This window comes from Neoarius graeffei, chromosome 9 (genome assembly GCF_027579695.1).
Source record: "Neoarius graeffei isolate fNeoGra1 chromosome 9, fNeoGra1.pri, whole genome shotgun sequence".
NCBI classification, from domain to species: Eukaryota; Metazoa; Chordata; class Actinopteri; order Siluriformes; family Ariidae; genus Neoarius; species Neoarius graeffei.
The window spans coordinates 43,101,011-43,122,079 of NC_083577.1; the positions used below are offsets into that span (position 1 = coordinate 43,101,011).

The 21,069-nt window shown below is 41.1% G+C and overlaps 1 protein-coding gene across 2 annotated transcripts in view; it reads right to left on the reverse strand.

The window, feature by feature from the left end:
* Window positions 1–21,069, reverse strand: part of klf12b (Kruppel like factor 12b) — a 60,050-nt gene that overhangs the window by 11,000 nt on the left and 27,981 nt on the right. Inside the window, exons 3-4 of one of the 2 annotated variants that reach the window (XM_060929538.1) lie at window positions 17,459–17,972; window positions 10,089–10,224 (exon numbers count right to left, since the gene is read on the reverse strand). In XM_060929538.1, coding sequence (XP_060785521.1) covers window positions 10,089–10,224; window positions 17,459–17,972 — 650 coding nt within the window. Of the gene's footprint in view, window positions 1–10,088; window positions 10,228–17,458; window positions 17,973–21,069 lie in introns of both variants that reach the window. The other variant, XM_060929537.1, reaches the window with a different exon arrangement.

Sequence of the window (21,069 nt, forward strand, 5' to 3'; positions counted from 1 at the left end):
GAGACATTTTGCCCAAATATTAGGTGTGCTGTATGTATAATTTTGACCCTGCGTTGATTTCAGAAAACCCAATGAAAATTAAAACTTGTGCACCAAATTCTAGTGTTTTTTTTTAAATTAAAGATGTATGCTGTACATTCTGCCACAGAAAAAAGAACAGTTCAAAGAAATTACTGTAAGCCCAAATATTGCCATGACATTCGTATCCAAGATGACATTCATGTCACTGTATGTAAACTTCTGACCACAACTGTATTTGGAAATTTTGTCTATATCTTGTAAATTTGTAAACCCTTATGGTCAAGATCAAGGCTTTTTTATTTGTCATTTCAACCATATACAGTTGGTACAGTACACAGTTAAAATGAAACACTGTTTCTCCAGGACCATGGTGCTACGTGAAACATCACAGGACTACAAATCTACAACACAACATAAAGTGCAAGAGTGCAACGAGTGCAAACATTGCAGACAATAAACGACACAAACAACAAAGTGCAGAGCTGAGTGTGCATATTGAGGTAGTATATGAAAAGGGAATAAATAAATGTAAACCTTGTGTGTGTGAAAGGCATTGTAAACATTGTAAAGCAATAGTGCATTATTGTCCACTGTGCAAAGATTGCAGTGTGAATGGTGTATTCAACAGTCCACGTTTATCAGTCCAAGCTCTCAGAGTTGAGGAGTCTGATGGCATATGGAAAGAAACTGTTACAGAGTCTGGCTGTGAAGGCCCGAATGCTTCGTTACCTTTCTCCAGATGGCAGGAGGGTGAAGAGGTTGTGTGAGGGGTGTGTGGGGGTTGGCCACAATACTGGTGACTTTCCGGATGCAGCGTGTAGTGTAAATGTTTGAGATGGAGGGAAGAGAGACTCCAATGATCTTCTCAGCTGTCCTCACTAGCCGCTGTAGGGTCCTGCGAGCCGAGACAGTGCAATTCCCAACCCAGACCATGATGCAGCTGCTCAGAATGCTCTCAATAGTCCCTCTGTAGAATATTGTGAAGACGGGTGATGGGAGATGGGTTTTCCTCAGCCTCCGTAGGAAGTAGAGATGCTGCTGGGCTTTCTTCGCTATGGAGCTGGTGTTGAGGGACCAGGTCAGGTTCTCTGCCAGATGAACACCAAGGAATTTGGTGCTCATGATGTTTTCCATGAGTGAGCCATCGATGTACAGTGGAGAGTGGTCACTCCATGTTCTTCTGAAGTCGACAACAACCTCTTTTGTTTTGTCCACGTTCAGAGACAGGTTATTGACTCGGCACCAATCCGGTAGCCATTGCATCTCCTCTCTGTATGTTGACTCGTCATTCTTACTGATGAGACCCACCACAGTCGTGTCATCAGCGAACTTGATGATGTCTGTACATCTTTCATGTTTGTAAATATTGTATCTTTTATGTAAATCTTGAATCTTGTAGGTATATATCTGAGAACTGTTTCGTAAGGCAATGCACTGAATTTTGTTGAGTAGCTTACACAATGACAATAAAGCAATCTTGAATCTTGATATGAAAAAGCAACTATATAGAAGTTACACATATTACATTCAAGTGCAACATCACTTCCTGTGTATAATGTAAATATACATTACCTTTTTTGCCAGTCACGTGCACATAAAATGTATACGGTATATGTTAGGTATTCTATGGACTTTGGAATTAGTATATGACTACACAAAATGTGAATTTATGTGAAATATTTCTGTATCCTCTGAACACATTGCAATCTCATTAATCTATCTATATCAATACATGTATGTTTTTTTTTTTTGGTCAACACTTTTTAATTTTATTCTTCAGGTTGGGCGGCACAGTGGTGTAGTGGTTAGCGCTGTCGCCTCACAGCAAGAAGGTTCTGGGTTCAAGCCCAGTGGCCGACAGGGGGCCTTTCTGTGTGGAGTTTGCATGTTCTCCCCGTGTCTGCATGGGTTTCCTCCGGGTGCTCTGGTTTCCCCCACAGTCCAAAGACATGCAGGTTAGGTTAATTAGTGGCTCTAAATTGACTGTGAGTGTGAATGGTTGTTTGTCTCTATGCGTCAGCCCTGTGATGATTTGGCAACTTGTCCAGGGTGTACCCCGCCTCTCGCCTGTAGTCAGCTGGGATAGACTCCTGCGACCCTGCACAGGATAAGCGGTTACAGATAATGGATGGATGGATTCTTCAGGTTTATTTATATCAACCCTACACTCTGATAACTAACCAGAAAGAAAGCATCTGAAGTCTTACAGCTTCCAGAGAATAATAGACCTTTACTTTGTCAACCACTGGATGGCGCCCCAGCACTGATTTATTTCAGCTCAACAAAGTGATGATGAAGCCAAGCCTGATCGTTTCTCTTCTCAAACCAGCCACCAATTTATGGCTCAGAGCTTTTTGTTTTTCTTTGCTTTAGTTGCTGCCCTTAATTATAGCTCACCACTGTGTTATGAATGGAGACTGGTCTGCCTTTTCAGGCAAAATCAATACTTTTTGGCATCACATCTCTAATTGGCAAAAAGAAAAAAAAACTGGCCATTATTAACGTATGTGTGTGTTCCTGATGGCTCTAGGGTAATGGGATATTGATACATGTGAGCATGGGACTGTTTTTCAATCATGAAAAATGGTGGCAGTGCATGTGCGTGGGCTGTGGAGTGTATGAGCTGAGCACAAAAAGATCACAGAGCAGAGTCATGTCACTGTGCATTAAAAGTGGGATAGAAAATGCATAAAAAAATCTGCACAGAGAGGATAGTTCTTGATTTTTTTTCTCTCTTCTCATTTTTGGCCCCCTGCTTGGTGATTGGCAAGGCCCAGGCAAATGGTGAGACCTGAGGAAGAGGAGGAGGAGGAGCCAAACAATGCCTCCCACAAGCTGTCTCCACCAGACACAGCCCACTTCCTGTTTCCACCCTGCTCTACAGATCACCTGTTGGTGTTGGAACGCGACCAGGCTGAGGCCTAGCGGATATGAGCCAATGTCTCAGAAATGAAGTTGAACTCTAGAGCCCTTCTGCCTCTGCTCAGAATGAGTAGATACACACATGTGCACACAGTGGCGAGAGCAAGGAGAGTGTAGGAAGATACAAAGAGAAAGGAATTAAAGGAAGGGTAAAAATAGAGGGCGAGAGAATGAGATAGAGTAAGAGACATAGTAGTATATTCTCTAGTCCAAATGAATGTCAGAAGTGGAATAAAAGGAGATTGCAGACTGAAGAAGAAAGGGGGAAGGTCGCAACGCCGAAAAGCCCCTTATGCAAGGACGACAAGCACTGAGGGGAGTTAGTAAGGAAACAGTGAGGATTTACAGTGGAAAGATTTTCTCTCACAGGATGTTTACACTTTGACTTTACTCCAGAGGACACCATAAGAAGCAAACATATAATATCTGATTCAGTCTTCTTCAGCTGATCCATAAAACACAGAATGCATGTGTAGTTGTGTGGTGAGGAAAAGACTAATAAATACAGTGCAGCACAACACATACACACAGCCCTGTGTAAACAGAACACCTTGAACCTTGCATAACCCCAACATCCTGGCTGTGTGTGTGTGTGTGTGTGTGTGTGTGTGTGTGTGTGTGTGTGTGTGTGTGTGTGTGAGAGAGAGAGAGTGTTTTTTTTGGGGGGGGGCTTTACTTATGGGAATGGACATTTTTGACCCTTCATCTCAGCAGCAGCTCCCTGGTCTACCTGTGTAAGGGGATGACGCTACATGAAGGTCAATAGTAATAAATTGCATTAATGAGTGTCTTAATACTTCATACCTCAACTTCAACAGAATTTTAGCAAGATTAACTGAAACACAAGTCCAGTGACTGTACTGACAGAGAGAGAGAGAGAGTGAAACTGGAGAATCTACAGGCATTAAGCTGCAGTGAAGCCAGATCATGCAGAACAGCCAGAAAAAGTGGCCATCAGAGGCAGGCAGTAATAACCCGACTCTCACTCTGATACATTTATGCAAGTAAATAAATGTGAAAATTGTCAATTCATTATTATTGTACGTGTGTGAGCAGTTTAAAATGGTATAACAGGGTACTTTTTGTTCTTACTTAAGCAAACTTATCTAGAACAAATCAATACTTTTACTGTTACGTTCAGCCATGTTCTTCTTGCCACATTGTTCTGAATCACAAATGTCATTCCACTGGACATGTAATGCATTTCATATCATATTATATCCCATATTTAGTAAAAAGGATGCTATTTGGGATTCAGCCTAACTAATTCAGGCCTGTGCAGCTTGATCACTGCCTGACTTAAGACATGATCATCTTAAGTGTGTATACACTGGCAGCAGTTTTTGGAGCCAGACGCTGCAGTTGCACTCCACCCAATCCACAGAGCTCCGGGTGGCTTTTTTGTTGTTTTGTTTTAAAACTTTCAAGTCTGTTATCTTTCATAAAAGCCTAAAGTTTTTATTTCATATGTGATCATTTGTGGTAATACTCCATTCATTCATCTCTTTACAATGTAAACTGAATCATATCCTATGTCAGGCACTTATTCAAATAAAATGGATGGAATAAACTGTGACTGATTTATGGGAATAAACAAAAATACGAAACCCTTTGTGTAGACATAGACAAACTGTAAATTAGCACAGATAAGATGTGCAACTTAGTGTATTACTGATTTTTTTTTTACAAACAAGACGTGTACATTGTGTATGATGTAATACTGAACATATGTTAATACATAGGTGGCACAGTGGTGTAGTGGTTAGCACTGTCGCCTCACAGCAAGAAGGTCCTGGGTTCGAGCCCAGCAGGCCGACAAGGGTCTTTCTGTGTGGAGTTTGCATGTTCTCCCCGTGTCCACATGGGTGTGCTCTGGTTTCCCCCAAAGACATGCAGGTTAGGCTAATTGGTGACTCTAAATTGACCGTAGGTGTGAGTGTGAATGGTTGTCTGTGTCTATGTGTCAGCCCTGCGATGACCTGGCGACTTGTCCAGGGTGTACCCTGACTCTCGACTATAGTCAGCTGGGATAGGCTCCAGCTTGCCTGCAACCCTGTAGGACAGGATAAGCGGCTACAGATAACGGATAGATGGATGTTAATACATGAGTTTACATCATACTTGTCTCCTTTCATTCATACTGAGTAGTTATGATATCATCATCATCACTACTTCTTTTGAACTATAAATTTGATCCCATGTAACAAGTACTGTGTGTTACTTGAATTGTTGTCAGTAGATACACTACATGGCCAAATGTTTATGGACACCTGAGTATCACACCCATATGTGGTTCTTCCCCAAACTGTTGAAACAAAATTGTAAGCTCACAATTATACTGGATGTCTTAGTTTGCTGTTGCTTTGCAACTTCCCTCCACTGGAACTAAGGACCCCAAAACTGTTCCAGCATGACAATACCCCTGTGCACAAAACGAGCTCCATGAAATCATGGTTTGCCAGGTTTGGTGTGGAGGAACCAGAGTGTCCTCCACAGAGCTCTGACCTCAACCCCATTTTTGGTATGAACTGGAATGCCAATTGCACCCCAGGCCTCATCACCTAACATCAGTGCCTGAACTCACTCTTGTGGCTGAATGAACACAAATCCCCACAGCCACACTCCAAAATCTAGTGGAAAGCCTTCCCAGAAGAGTGGAGGTTATTATACGAGCAAAGTGGGACTAAATCTGGAGTAGGATGTTCAAAATGCACATATGGCTGTGATGGTCAGTTGTCCACAAACTTTTTACCATGTAGTGTACATTCTTACTCGTAAGTGGTGACATAGATGATTACTTCCTAATCATCCTTACTTACAAATTCATTTTATTTGAGTAAGGTTTTTGGCTACTCTTATACTCTAGAACACTGATAATTGGGGTGGGGTGGGGGTGTCCGAGAACAATTGTAATTGTAGTTGAAGTGTTCAAGTACAGTGGTACGTGTGTCTGTGTGCATATGCACAAGGACCTGCTGGACCGAATGGCTCCAGATACTTATGGAACGGGGAAGAATCTGCCAGGGGCACTCTAATAATAGAACAGCATCTCTTCCCCCCAGCATTCATGAATATGGAGAATGCCATGAAGAACATGTGTGGTTCATTTTACACACACACACACACACACACACACACACACACACACACACACACACACACACACACCACCTGATGAGATTTATACACAGGTGTGAGGAGAGTGCTTGAGACGGAGCTCCAGGCAACTGGAAGTTTCCCCCACAGGGCTGATCAGGTGCACACACTGAAGATCATGCCATCATCACCTCTCCCTCTGTCCCTCACTCCCCTGCATGGCAGCCCATCTGATGACTCACATCTCATAAAGTGTGACATTTAAGAATGATAGCGCTTGTTGCCTGTCTCTGAGTGCTGCCATATGCTGTTTGTAGGCCGGGTCGAGTCAGGGTGCAAAAAGCTTCCTCTCAATCTGCTTAATAGACGCACTGTGGCTGAGACGAAGCCTGTTCGAGGTTATTCAGAGCGGACACTGACAGCTATGTGTGCCCGAGAGTTATTTTCATCTCTGAGGGTGAGGCAGTGCCAACAAACCCAAGCACCTACACCTACACACTCACCCCACACAGCACAACAGCACTGATTTGCAGGGAATTGCAGTAATTTAGAACTATGCTTAAATCAAAATGCACAAGTCCACTGTTAAAACACTGTGTAGCTTGATGTTAAATAAGCCACATGGTTGATAACACTAAAACTGTAAAACTATTCATGTTTGTTTCATTTCATTCCGCACTACCTCATCTTAACAGCCGCTAGTTTGTTTATACTGCTTATTTCATGTTTCATGTTTACCTGCTATACCTCAAGTGCCCTTGACTGTTTGGTTATTTGAACCAATTTGTGTGTGTGTGTGTGTGTGTGTGTATGTACACGTATATATGTATGTATATATATGAGTGTTTAGTCAACGTCTAGTTCATATCTAGAGTGTTTATACTGTTTATATTGTCTGTTTGAGTGTTTAGTCTGTGTGTAGTTCTTATCTAGTGTTTACACTGTTTATATTGTCTGAGTGTTTAGTCTATGTCTTGTTCTTATCTAGTGTTTATACTGTTTATTTATACTGTTTATATTGTTTGAGTGTTTAGTCTATGTCTGGTTCCTATCTAGAGTGTTTATACTGTTTATATTGTTTGTTTGTTTTTCAATTATTCTGTTTTTATTTATTGCATTGCCTGTTTGCACCGTGGGTCAGAGAGGACTGATATTTCATCTGTGCTGTATGTCGAGCATGTATAGCATATTTGACAATAAAGTTGACTTGACTTGACTTGATTTTTATATACATACTGAATATGTAAGTGTATCTACAGTACCAGTCAAAACACCCCTACTCATTCATAGGTTTTTTCTGTATTTTGATTATTTTCTACATTGTACAACAATATTAAAGACATCAAAATTATGAAATAACATATGGAACATATTTAGATTTATGCGGTAAACAAAAAAGTGCTTTGAAAAAAAATATGTTTCATATTTTCGATTCTGCAAAGTAATCACCATTTACCTTGATGACATCCATCCATCCATCCATCCATTATCTATAGCCACTTATCCTGTACAGGATCACAGGCAAGCTGGAGCCTATCCTAGCTGACTATGGGCGAGAGGCGGGGTACACCCTGGACAAGTCGCCAGGTCATCCTTGATGACACTTTGTACACTATTGGCATTATCTTAACCAGCTTCATGAGGTAGTCACCTGGAATGCTTTTCAATTAACAGGTGCCTCGTCAAAAGTTAATTAGTGCAATTCCCGGGCAGCACGGTGGTGTAAGTGGTTAGCATGGTCACCTCACAGCAAGAAGGTTCTGGGTTCGAGCCCAGCGGCTGGCGGGGGCCTTTCTGTGTGGAGTTTGCTTGTTGTCTGCATGGGTTTTCTCTGGGTGCTCCGGTTTCCCCCACAGTTCAAAGGCGCGTGGTTAGGCTAATATGGGACGGCCTTGGGTTGAGGTGCCCTTGAGTAAGGCACCTAACTCCCAACTGCTCCGCAGGCGCTGTTAGCATGGCTGCCCACTGCTCTGGGTGTGCGCTCATTGCTCACGTGTGTGTGTTCACTGCTTCAGATGGGTTAAATGCAGAGAGGAATTTCACAAGGGTGTGATGAATAAAGTTGTTCTTTCTTGACTTCTTAATGCATTTGAGATCAAACAGTAAATAGTAAATCATAAAAATACCATAAATAGCCCTATTCCACAACTGTAGTAATCCATATGTCAAGAACCGCTCAACTAAGTAAAAAGAAACGACATCCATCATTACTTTAAGACATGAAGCATCTTTTAATTAATAAAAATAAAGAAAACCATTGAATTAGAAGGTGTGCATGAACTTTTGTCTGGTACTGTATAAGTAAGGGATAAAATACATTTCATGGGTCATGTTTTTAGATGGAAATATACACTCACTGGCCACTTTATTCAGTACACCCATACACCTGTTGTTTTATGCAGTTCTCTAATCAGTCGATCCCTTGACAGCAGCACAATGCATAAAATCATGCCGATACAAATCAAGAGTTTCAGTTAATGTTCACTTCAAACATCAGAACAGGAAAAATTGTGATCTCTGGGATTTTCACTATTGCATGAGTGTTGGTTTGAGCCAGATGGACTGGTTTGAGTATTTCAGAAACTGCTGATCTCCTGGGGTTTTCACACACAAAAGTCTCTTGAGTTTACACAGAATGGTGCGAAAAACAAAATGGCCAGATTGGTTCGAGCTGCCAGGAAGGATAAAGTAACTCATATAATCACTCTTTTACAACCGTGATGAGCAGAAAAGCATCTCAGCATGCAACAGCAGAAGCCCACATTGAGTTCCACTCCTGCAGCCAAGAACAGGGACCTTAGAATCAAGCACAAGTTCCTATTAAAGTGGCCAGTGAGTATATATTTTGGTGTGGTAATTGCACCAAAGTATTTGATTCCCCTTACACCAGATCAGTTCACCAACATTTACAAATTTTAATTACTTAAAGAAAGAAAGTTCTTCACCTATAGTTTCAGATTTTTCTCATGCAATTTGTCGTGTCACTGAGAAACTGAAGATTTTCTCATGGCTTAAAATGTTCATCGTATCACCATACAGTACATGTTTCACTATATCAATGATGATAAGATTTTCTTATTTAAAAAAAAAAAAGATAAATCTAAATGTGTTTATTATTAGCCTTAGAATATTGTTTGGTATCCATCATACAAATTCCTTAGAATGAGTTGTTACTATAGAAACATTAACATATTCGTGTGAGTGAATTAAGAATAAACCTGTGATTTGAATTTTGGATTACAGCTGGCACTATCAGAGCTGTGCCGTTGCAGATGAATTAATGAATCAACAACTTCTGAGCAACCAGATTTGATAATTCAACGGCACTGTGGAATAATTTCATTTTATAAGCTAGAGTGAATACAGCTGCTCACCTCTCTCTCTCTCTCTGACGCTCCCTCCCCGCCCTTCCTCACTTCAGTAAACACCCAAAAAGCACCTCAGTCAAACGGCATATTTTTAAAACCCCTGGTTAAACCTTGTTTCTGGCGTGCCAGCCGAGGCAAAGCCCCCCTTTCAAGGCACACTCCCAGCGAAAGGAAACATTTACTCTGCGCTGTTCCAGGAGCCTGTGACACAGAGCAGAATCCTGGAATACTTTCCAAACAGTTTGCCTAAATAACAAGAGAAAGGCTGGTCACTTGCTTGAGTCTGGCCAGGGAATAGTCACAGAGTTTATAAAAGACAATGAGGCAGAAGCCTGGCTAAGAGCAGGTCACTGACTGTAATGAGAGATGCCTTCACTCATCTGAGACACCAGGACAGCTTCATGGCAGATTTGCCAGTGGTGAAGCACTCCACAAACCACTTTAGCATTTACACCCTTTTCAATCTGTGCAGGCAAAATGGCATTGAATGGAGGCAGAAAATAGCATTCGAATATGGTATGCGTCATTTATGTGCATCATGAGTACTATGCTACAATATGCTTTACACTCCCACTCATAACTCAAGTTGTTTTTTTTTTCTTTTTGTCACAGACTCAACATTAGTCAGCGTGGACTGACTGGATATATAGCATGTTCAGTGTGTATAGAAATTTTACTCACTCCTGCACTGCTCGTGCTATAGACAGCGCAGTGGATCCTGTTTCATTGACGCTGTCCAAGGTTACATTTGGCAGGTCATCATCATCACTGTCACTTCTGATTTGTCTTGGTGACAAGCCGTTTAGGTCTGATTGTGCTGCTGTGTGAGGGAGAGAACAAGTTAGTTGCATTACCCATGTACATTTACACACAGTAACACTCAGAGCTGTGAAAGTGGAATTCCTGTTGCTTGCTAAAGGACAAATGCATCACTAAAATTGGTTAACATTATCCACAATTTACTGTAATCATAATAATCCAGTGTCTAACATAGTAATTGGAGTGTGGGCTTAGAAACTGACTGGTGCATGCACACACATAGGACAAAATTATTCTTTAGTGAGTCACATAAATACTTGTGTGATTTTCAACATAACCACTATCCATTGACTCTGTGTCATTAACATGGACAAGAATTTTCACACATTTCCCAGATTTAGAAAAAAAAAGAAAGAAATGAAAACTTGTTGACTTGATTGTTACCTAGAATGGGAGTTGATGGGCCAGTCAAGAAATATTTATACAAAAGATTTATCTTTGTATATCCAAAAAAAAAAAAAAATCACAATTAAAGAGCTAAAGTCGAGATCCGTATCACTCATTACATCACTCTGGTGTGCTTATGGGTTAGAATTTGTGATTATGGGTTACTAAAGTAGGGATAGATAGACCTCAGTGTCTGCCTGATGATGTTTGGACTATGAAAAAATGTGCTCTGCTGTTAGAAAGTTATATAAAACTGCATATGATCATCACCAGTTAAACATTCTCTTATATCTGGTTTATCCTAACACTTCTATTATTATACACTCACCGGCCACTTTATTAGGTACAACCAATCACCTGCTATTTTATGCAGTTATCAAATCAGTCGATCCCTTGACTTTCAAGAGCTACAAATCAAGAGCTTCAGTTAATATTCATTTCGAACATCAAAATGGGGAAAATCGTGATCTCAAAGTCTGATTTTCACTGTGACATGGCTGTTGGTGCCAGATGGACTGATTTGAGTATTTCAGAAACTGCTGATCTCCTGGGCTTTTCACATACAACACTCTAGAGTTTACATAGAATGGTGTGCAAAACAAAAAACACTGAGTGAGCGACAGTTCTGTAGGTGGAAATGCTTTGTTGATAAGAGAGGTCAGAGGAAAATGGCCAGTGCTGAGTTTCCCAAAAGTATCGTAGCAAAAAGATCATCGTTAAATGTTAGCGTGAGCAGCACAATGAACAATCTCTCTCCTAGTTAAGATGCTCTTAGCGTTAAGAGGCTTTTGGGAAACCCACCACAGATTGGTTCGAGTTGCCAGGAAGGATATAACAACTCATAGCAACTCTTTATAACCATGGTGAACAGAAAAGCAACTCAGCATGCAACAGCAGAAGATCACATTGGGTTCCACTCCTGCAGCCAAGAACAGGGATCTTAGAATCAAAAACAAGTTCCTATTAAAGTGGCCGGTGAGTTTATTTCTCCTTCTATTATTATATCTCATCTCATTTCATTATCTCTAGCCGCTTTATCCTGTTCTACCAGGACGCAGGCAAGATGGAGCCTATCCCAGCTGACTACGGGCGAAAGGCGGGGTACACCCTGGACGAGTCGGCAGGTCATCACAGGACTGACACATAGAGACAGACAACCATTCACACCTACGGTCAATTTAGAGTCACCAGTTAACCTAACCTGCATGTCTTTGGACTGTAGGGGAAACCGGAGCACCCGGAGGAAACCCACGCGGACACGGGGAGAACATGCAAACTCCACACAGAAAGGCCCCCGCTGGCCATGGGGCTCGAACCCGGACCTTCTTGCTGTGAGGCGACAGCGCTAACCATTACACCACCATGCCGCCCTCTCTATTATTATATATCTCCTATATTTTACAGTTGTTCCACGAAATCCGAGTCGTACATGAGCTGATAGCTGATGAGGCACATAGTGACAAGTTGGCTATAAGCCATGTACGATGAGATTAAGTGGAATACCTGTTTTATTCTATCCACATTCACTGGATTTGGAGAAACAGAGCATTTTTATTTTTAATTTTTGCAAATTTGATCAATAAAAACTTTATACAAAATGTCCGACAAAATCATTTCCACTTAGAATGTAAACAAACCAGCGAAACGACAGTAGCAATTTGTGAAAAATGCTATAATAATAATTCTTGAAAAATAAAAAAAGATATGTTCTTACCATCAAATACTTTTATTCCATATTTTGTTGCTTTCTTTTGTATTTTTTGGGTTTTGTTTTCGAGTAGAGTTTTTATTTCGTCCTTGGTTGGTTCAGCAACACGCTCCACCATTTTGTTTTTCTCTACTCACGGTATATGAGCTGATATCCTAGTAGTAGAGTAGCCAATCAGCACGCGCGATTGCTCATATCCAGTGAATGTGGATAGAATAAATAATATTATCTGCTATAATCACATATTTTTTATGCTTATTGACAGAATTCACCACTGAATTCTCTCTTATAATGGAGATTACGCTCCAGTATAAGAGACTTTGAGTAAACACGTGTTCTGTTCTTTTCTCAGGACAGTGAAATGCATAGAAACTATATTCTGTGATAATTCCATGTACATTACATATCTGATGGATCCTAATTAGGTTGAAAGTCACTGGAATAATTGCATAAATAACTTTTTTGAATATTTTGTGTATGTGTGCATGCATGCGTGTGTGTGCGCGCGCGCATGTGTGTGTGCATTTATGTGTGTAAAATCATGTTAGTAAGGTCCTAAAACCACATCTAATCTTTTATATTCTGTTCTAATGCCTAGTCAGCCAGGCATCACCATCACGATTACTGCATCAAATTCTCCAGAGAATAAGAGTAAAAATTTCTCTGATTGTTCTGAATCAGCTAGTCAGTGGTTTAAATAAACTTTAGTAATCTTTTGCTAATCTATCAGAGAGCACAGAATACAAAATATTTTACAGCACAATGTTACAAAATACATGCAAATGAAAAATATCCCAATATTTGTTTCGTTTATTAAGGATCTTTCCTCTTCATATTTCAGTCATTACTGATTTGACTCCAGAGTTACTAGCTTGAAACTGTTGGTCTGCTGGTTGTCTTTTTTACTCTGCCAATTACCAGCCATATATTCATGTATTTTTCCTGTTGTAACAGAGCATTATCAAATAGTTAGAACATTATGAAATATTATATTAACATCAGCTCAAATATTAAGCATTTTATTAAGTTCAACTCAAACTTCATGAGATTTATTTCATCAGGGGATATTTAAGCATTTCAGCTTTGTAATGATTATTCATCAAAACATTTTGTTGTGTTGAACAAAACAGCTCCAGCGAATCTCTGACAGATGTTACCCATGTAACATAGTTTTCCCCATTTTTTAAACTTATTATTTTTATAGTCTCTTTATACTTATTTGGTACTATTTTCCACTTTGACATCCACATGATAGATTTCTTGATAGAGTCACTAACCCAGTCTATATTAAGAACTTTATAGTATTTATTTACAGAATTACAAGAAAACAACTTATAATAGTATAGTATAGTATAGTATAGTATAGTATAGTATAGTATAGTATAGTATAGTATAGTATAGTATAGGACCATAGTTTCCAGTTTGAAATGTTAATGTTATCTACTCTGCTTCTCTGTATAAACCAGTTAATGTTATTTTCCATGCAGCAGTGTTTGTCTTTAATGCAAAGTCTATAGCACAAGGTCCTCTATGTTCAAAATTGCAGCAAATCTTACTTACCTTTGACTCAATCAGTGGAAAGATGCATGATTAGAACATTATTCTTGACAGACTTGAAATCTTTATTATTCCAGTTTTTTGCTTTATAATATACGGCACTGTGTTTTTTATTTATTCCTTCATAATCCCTTCTTTGTTATAATCACAAAGCCATTTGTCAATGAAAATAAAAATGTCTAAAAAATTCTCAATGATCTTTTCCTGGGATACGGATTGCAATTTACTTTTCTATATCACCAATTGTATATCTCTCTATCAGTGCCTGGACACAGTCACATTGTCAGCAGACTCCATTTACACACTATCACACACTCCTCCACCCATGCTGAGCTAAAAAAAAAAAGAAAGGCTCAGCCCCGACAAAGCTCTGAGCAAATAAAACACATTTTACACCACACTAGATGCAATGTAATGTACATGTAGTGAGTCTGTAACTGCACTCTGTGAACCCAGGGAGCAGTCTGTCAGATTTTATAAGGCAGTGTCTCTTCTCATCGATGATGCAGGAAAGCCCATCTACAGTATCTCAGAGACTTGGAGAGGACAGCCCTAGCTGAAGTGCCACAAACACTCAGCAGAACGTTTGACAACTCCTCCCATTAAAGATTCATTGGATTCATTACTTGAGCCTGGAGCATGGGCCTCTTACTCAGACTCCTTCGACTCTGACTAGACAGACCTCAGTATAGTGGCCTGCTACCACACACACACACACACACACACACACACACACACACACACTCAGAGCCCACAGTGATCTCTACAATGGCTCTGTAGTAAGCCATCCAATTTACCTAGGCTGTTGGTCAGTATGTTTCGGAAAATGTCCATATAAAGGCAACAACAAAAGCTGAGTTCATGAGAGGTAGTGAAGCAAACCCCAGGATTTCTTTCTGCTGTTGTTTCCAGCCTAAGCCTGTTTCCATGGTAACCTCACCAGAGACCGAGCTGTAGACAAGGGCACACAATTCCTTTTAAAAGGATAGCCAACCTATGTGTGTGTGTGTGTGTGTGTGTGTGTGTGTGTGTGTGTGTGTGTGTGTGCATGCTTTGTGATTTTGGCTGTAAGTGCCCCAAACTTGTATTATCTCACAGCCCTATCACGGACCACTACTCAGCTGACTCCACCCAAGCCTGACTCCATTTCCTCTGTGCTTCAGTAAAGCTCCCTGGGTGGAGTCCATACTGCTTAAACAGTCACCCACCTTCAATATCCGTCCCACCCAATTATGCAAACTTTGTTTTTCCTCTCCTTCCTCCCCATAAGCTGTGCCTGGCCATGCCCAGTCCTTTGGGACCAACACCAGTCCCAGATAAACAACTGGTTACTAAGACACAGCTCCCCTGTGCCTGTCCAGGGCTGATCTTTGCTCAGTAGCAACACCCAGAGCCTGGTGGGTTTGGGCCAGCCCTTCTCTGCGACTCACTCATTTTAAAATGCAGGCCAACATAACAGCCAGTGAGGTCTTGGGAGTTTGGGGGTAAGCTTGGCCTGAGACGTGTGTTTCTGATTAGCCAGGGTGGTGCGGGGCCAAGCCTGGTCTCTGTTACCTGAACTAGAGGCCAAAACGCAGGAAAAATATCACACATACGAGAAGTCACTTTCATCTTCCAGAATCCCCTCCCAGCTCACCAAAAACACATTAGTGCCTGGAGACACCCACACGGCCAGAGAGTGCAGGTGAGGGTCTGTACTTGAGTTAGAGGCTGTTGACATTTTCTTATTAGTCTTTTTTTCTCTCTCTTTTCATCTTTGATCTCAAGTGGGTTCTCTGAGGCACAAAGACCCAAGTCATGGATGAGGCAGGGCCAGACAGAAAAAAACACATCAGGATCTGCACAGGCAGCTGAGGACAATTAAAAGTGCATATTACGGGTAAATTCAGGAGCAAGATCAATGTAATTCTCCTATTTTATATTAAACTTTGGTCAAATATCTGTCACATTTTGCATTTTGTGCAGTTTTTTTTTTACCTTGCGCAATACCAGAAAAATTCAGTTGAAATCAAGCCATTTGAGGCGAATTGGTCCGCCTCTGAAAAAACTTGCCATTTGGATTTCCCAGGAAATATTGATTTTTGTGACATCACGTGCAGGACGCCTCCTTTTGAATCCTACATTAGCGCTGGTTTGTTTATGAGAAAACGACCTGGTGGTTTTCTGCAAATTTCTTCAATGTTATCATGTAATTATTAAAATGGTTAACAGATGTATCATAGGAGGGTGTAGCAACACCAATCTTGATGGGATTAGTACTCATCGTTTCCCACATTGCGCTCAGGTGACAATTCCATATTTCAATGCAAAATCGCTAGCTGCTAAACTTGGTCTACACAGGCTGTGCACTGAAACCGTGCAAGCTCTCGCAGCCTGCTGGTGCTTCCGCAGGTGACGTCACGAATCTGGCTCCAGACTCCCTTGGGATTTTTCCAGACGTGTTTTGTTATTTTATTTTTTTCTGCTGTAGACAGATGGCCTTGTGCAAAATTACCCTTCTGGATGAGTGTGTACATTCTGGACATACTTTCAAATAAAAAAAAAATAATTTGGTCCAGAATATGCACTTTAAGCCCATATTTACGTTTTATCATTAGATCCACAGTAGTGTGAAAGGAATACTAATGCCTATCCTAATGAATCATGAGGAGCTTTAGAGAACTACTACTGTAACCATAATGACTATGATGCTCATACTAAACATCCTTTTAACTCTCGCCCTCTCAAGGTTTCCTCTTCGTGCCACCTCATTTAGAGGCTCAGGGAATTTTTCATTGCGAATGTCACCACTAACTTGTTCAGGGATGTAAATTTGAATTGAATTGAGTTAAATGTTGAACAAGAATATTTTTATGCTGTTTGAGAAATCTTTGAATGAAATTAATAAACATCTGAATATCCTGAAAACTACTATTAGTAAAGAATTGTGGAAATGTCTGCTAATCGATGAAATAAATACAGTACTTGTGAAATGTTTGGACACACTTTCTAATTCAATGTTTTTTCTTTATTTTTATTAATTAAAAGTCACTTCATGTCTTAAAGTAATGATGGATGTCGTTTCTCTTTACTTAGTTGAGCAGTTCTTGGCATAATATGGATTACTACAGTTGTGGAATAGGGCTATTTAATGTATTTTGATTATTTACTATTTACTGTTTGATCTCAAACACATTAATAAATCCCACTAATTAAGCTTTGACAAGGTACACTTGTTAATTGGAAAACATTCCAGGTGACTACCTCATGAAGCTGGTTAAGATAATGCCAATAGTGTACAAAGCATCATCAAGGTAAATGCTGGCTACCTTGAAGAATCTAAAATATGAAACATATTTTGTTTTTGTTTTGTTTTTTACACTTTTTTCTTTTCCACATAATTCCATACATGTTCCATATTTTGTTTCATAGTTTTGATGTCTTCAGTGTTGTTCTACAATGTAGAAAATCATCAAAATACAGAAAAACCTCTGAATGAGTAGGGGTGTCCAAACTTTTGACAGGTACTGTAGATCCGTTTTTGATGTTCATAATCCAGTCTGATCTTAAATGACTTTTGCAGTGACAAGCGCTCCCTCACCTTTGCCCTGGCTCTTGGCCTCGTCCAGGAGAGGGACCATGATGGTGGAGTTGAGATGGTTGGAGGGCGAGCGAACTGCTGTAGTGTACATTAGCGGCAGTGACTGCACCACCACCGGTATGCGCTGCACTTGTCTGGCCAGTTTGCTTGGGCTGGACGGTGGTACTGGATGGATGATGTGTAAAAACGACTGGCCTCGGACCCCCGAGGGAGAACCCACCAGAGGTCCAGGAGTCAACACTGAGGACTTTCCTGAAGAGATGGAGGCGATGACAGAAGGTGAGGATGATAAAGATGAAGATGAAGAGGAGGAGGATGGTGAGAACGCTGAAGTGATGGGTGAGGCAGTGGAAGAAGGAGGTGAGGATCGAGTCTTGTTGATCGACAGGTCCACGGGTTCTGTCTGAGTGTGAAAGTGCTCAGAAGAGAGCAGGTCCTCCGGGGGCTCTGCTTTCACTTTGCTAAGGAGAAGTGGCACCGCCTCCATATCAGGGTAACTGTGCACTTTGGGGGACTGAAGAGGAGAGACAGAGACACAAATAAGGATATTAAGTCATCCAAGCTGTTGTGCAGTATGCTTCAGAACAGGCAACAACACTTTATACTTATATAAGTATAAACACTGTAACACACCAACTTTCACCCAGATAAGCTCTCTCACACAGTGACACTATTTTGGAGGTTTACAGTATGACATCACAGGGCTGGGATGAGTGCCATTTGCTGCAGTTGTGTCTCTCTTATGCTTCTCCTCTCAAACCCTGTGACTCATCCCTCTTGGCTGCATTCATATCTCCTCTAAAAATCTGTTCTCTACCGCTGCAAAAACATCATATGGGCCCAATTTCCTGACCCTCATTGGCACTGTCATATGCCTCAGAGGAGCTATGTGCTGGTGGCTCAGCCAGGGCATCTCCCCAACCTCTCTTTCTCTCTCGCACACATGCACTTACTCCCAATGCTAATCCAAACAAAATAAACCTGTTCAGGCAGCCTGACTCTTTGGAACAGCGGTCTTTATTCAAACCTTTAAAATTCATATTTCCACAAGATATTTGTTGACTTCACACCCTAAGCATTTCTGAGACCATTCCCAACCAATCTTACCAAATATTGAATGGGCAGCAGGTTGAAACCACAAAGTACAGGAACGTGAACAATGCAGTCTGTCAAGAGTGCAGTCTTAACTGCTATGAAATGAGAGCGCTAAGCAGAGAGAGAGGATGCAGGATAAAGCTCTTGGACTCTCAGTTTCTCTTGGACTCTAGACTAATCAAGACAGAACAGCACATTAAACACGGAGGGAAAATTCTCAAATCACCATGGCAGCTGTAACCAACATGGTGGTGAATGATCATGCCACTGCGATGCTTTTGAGATCGTTTAAGTCTACAGGAAGCAGCATCTCAGTCTAAAACACAAATAGTGGTCATTTTCTTATATTGTCACACATGATTTTAAAATGCAGCAGTTAGTCTAATATATAGATAGGCACTGCCTAAAAGCGGAGCTCCTATCTGTTTCTGGGTGGTAGAAATTTCTTATATCATAGCCAGTCTCTTTTGTTTTATTTCTTTACTGGCTAGCACTGGCCACTAGGCGGTCTGTATGACTGGTAATTACTAACACTGGCCACGAGGTGGTGTGTATGACTGGTAATTACTAACACTGGCCACTAGGTGGTGTGTATGACTGGTAATTACTAACACTGACCACGAGGCGGTGTGTCTCATCTCATCTCATCTCATCTCATTATCACTAGCCGCTTTATCCTGTTCTACAGGGTCGCAGGCAAGCTGGAGCCTAATCCCGGCTGACTACGGGCGAAAGGCGGGGTACACCCTGGACAAGTCACCAGGTCATCACAGGGCGAGGCGGTGTGTATGACTGGTAATTACTAACACTGGCCACTAGGCGGTGTGTATGACTGGTAATTACTAACACTGGCCACTAGGCGGTGTGTCTCATCTCATCTCCTCATCTCATCTCATTATCTCTAGCCGCTTTATCCTTCTACAGGGTCGCAGGCAAGCTGGAGCCTATCCCAGCTGACTATGGGCGAAAGGCGGGGTACACCCTGGACAAGTCGCCAGGTCATCACAGGGCGAGGCGGTGTGTATGACTGGTAATTACTAACACTGACCACTAGGCGGTGTGTATGACTGGTAATTACTAACACTGACCACTAGGCGGTGTGTATGACTGGTAATTACTAACACTGGCCACTAGGCGGTGTGTATGACTGGTAATTACTAACACTGACCACTAGGCGGTGTGTATGACTGGTAATTACTAACACTGACCACTAGGCGGTGTGTATGACTGGTAATTACTAACACTGACCACTAGGCGGTGTGTATGATTGGTGGTACACGTACACGTACAAACCACAAAAAATTGACTTGGGTTTACCATTTTTTCTTAGGTATGGTGGTCAGAGAGCATTGTTAGAGGTCAGAACCCATGGCCGCAAGGTCAGGATTACAAGTTGCAATTGATTGGGTAGAGAAAAAAGCTTGTGCGACTCTCAGAATAAACACTAGCTCTTCACTCTGATTAGCAGCACTCTGTGGCTAACAATAGCTCACCAGGTTTTTCAACACAATAGAAACCAATGGAAAAATGTTTTAACAGGTCTATTTTTCACATGGAAGCAGTGTATCTGTTATTTTGTGTAATTCCCAATGCATTTTTTATGTTTTTGCAGAAGGTCCATAAAAGGATATAATCAACCTGTTTATGTTATAATTGAATCAGATTTGTAAGCCAGTCTGGGAAAATCCATCACTGAGGCTACTTTAAGAAAGCTTGAAGGAAACAGAAAAATAAATGTTTTTATTTACTTTATAACCAGTGGCAAACTATTACTATTAGAGCTGGGACTTCAGTTCAGCCAAAACTTAGCCAGACACACCAAAAAAGCAACAGGGCAAAGGATTTTGCAAGGGATTATTGGAAGGATGCCAGGTGGCTCCGTTGTGTGTAGTTGTCGATGTTGATTTTAAAAGTAGCTAAGTAAATTACATAGGGAAATGAATACTTAAGTCTAAGTGAAAAATACTGTAGCGAGCGTGGGAGGAAGAAGAGTCTGGAGATAGAAATCTTAGGCCCTGTCCACACGGCAATGGATTCAGGCGAATCTGATAAAATTTTTTATCGTTTCGGCCTGGCGTCCACACGGCACCGGCGTTTTGGGTGCCCCAAAATGAAATCTTTTGAGAACAGGTTCCAGAGTGGAAAGATCTGGCAACGGCACCGCTGTGAAGTCGTCTGGATGAGTAGAACGGATTTGTTTACGATGACGTCACAACCACATGTGCTTCACGCCGGGTAGAAGTGTAACGAACTCGATGCGAGTTGTCAACAAATCCTATAACTTGGTTCATGAAACACGCTTACAAAATATTTTCACTGTGAATATTTATTGTGTAATGGTGCAAAGTGAGAGAGAGAGAGAGAGAGAGAGAGAGAGAGAGAGAGAGTGAGAGACTCTGCCCTTAGGGCAGAGTCAATCCCGCCAGCAAAAATAGGGAAAAAAAGGAGCGATCTCACCTCTTCAGATGTTGGTTTAAGTCCTACAATACATTCCTCAAAAAGGGCATAGAAGAACA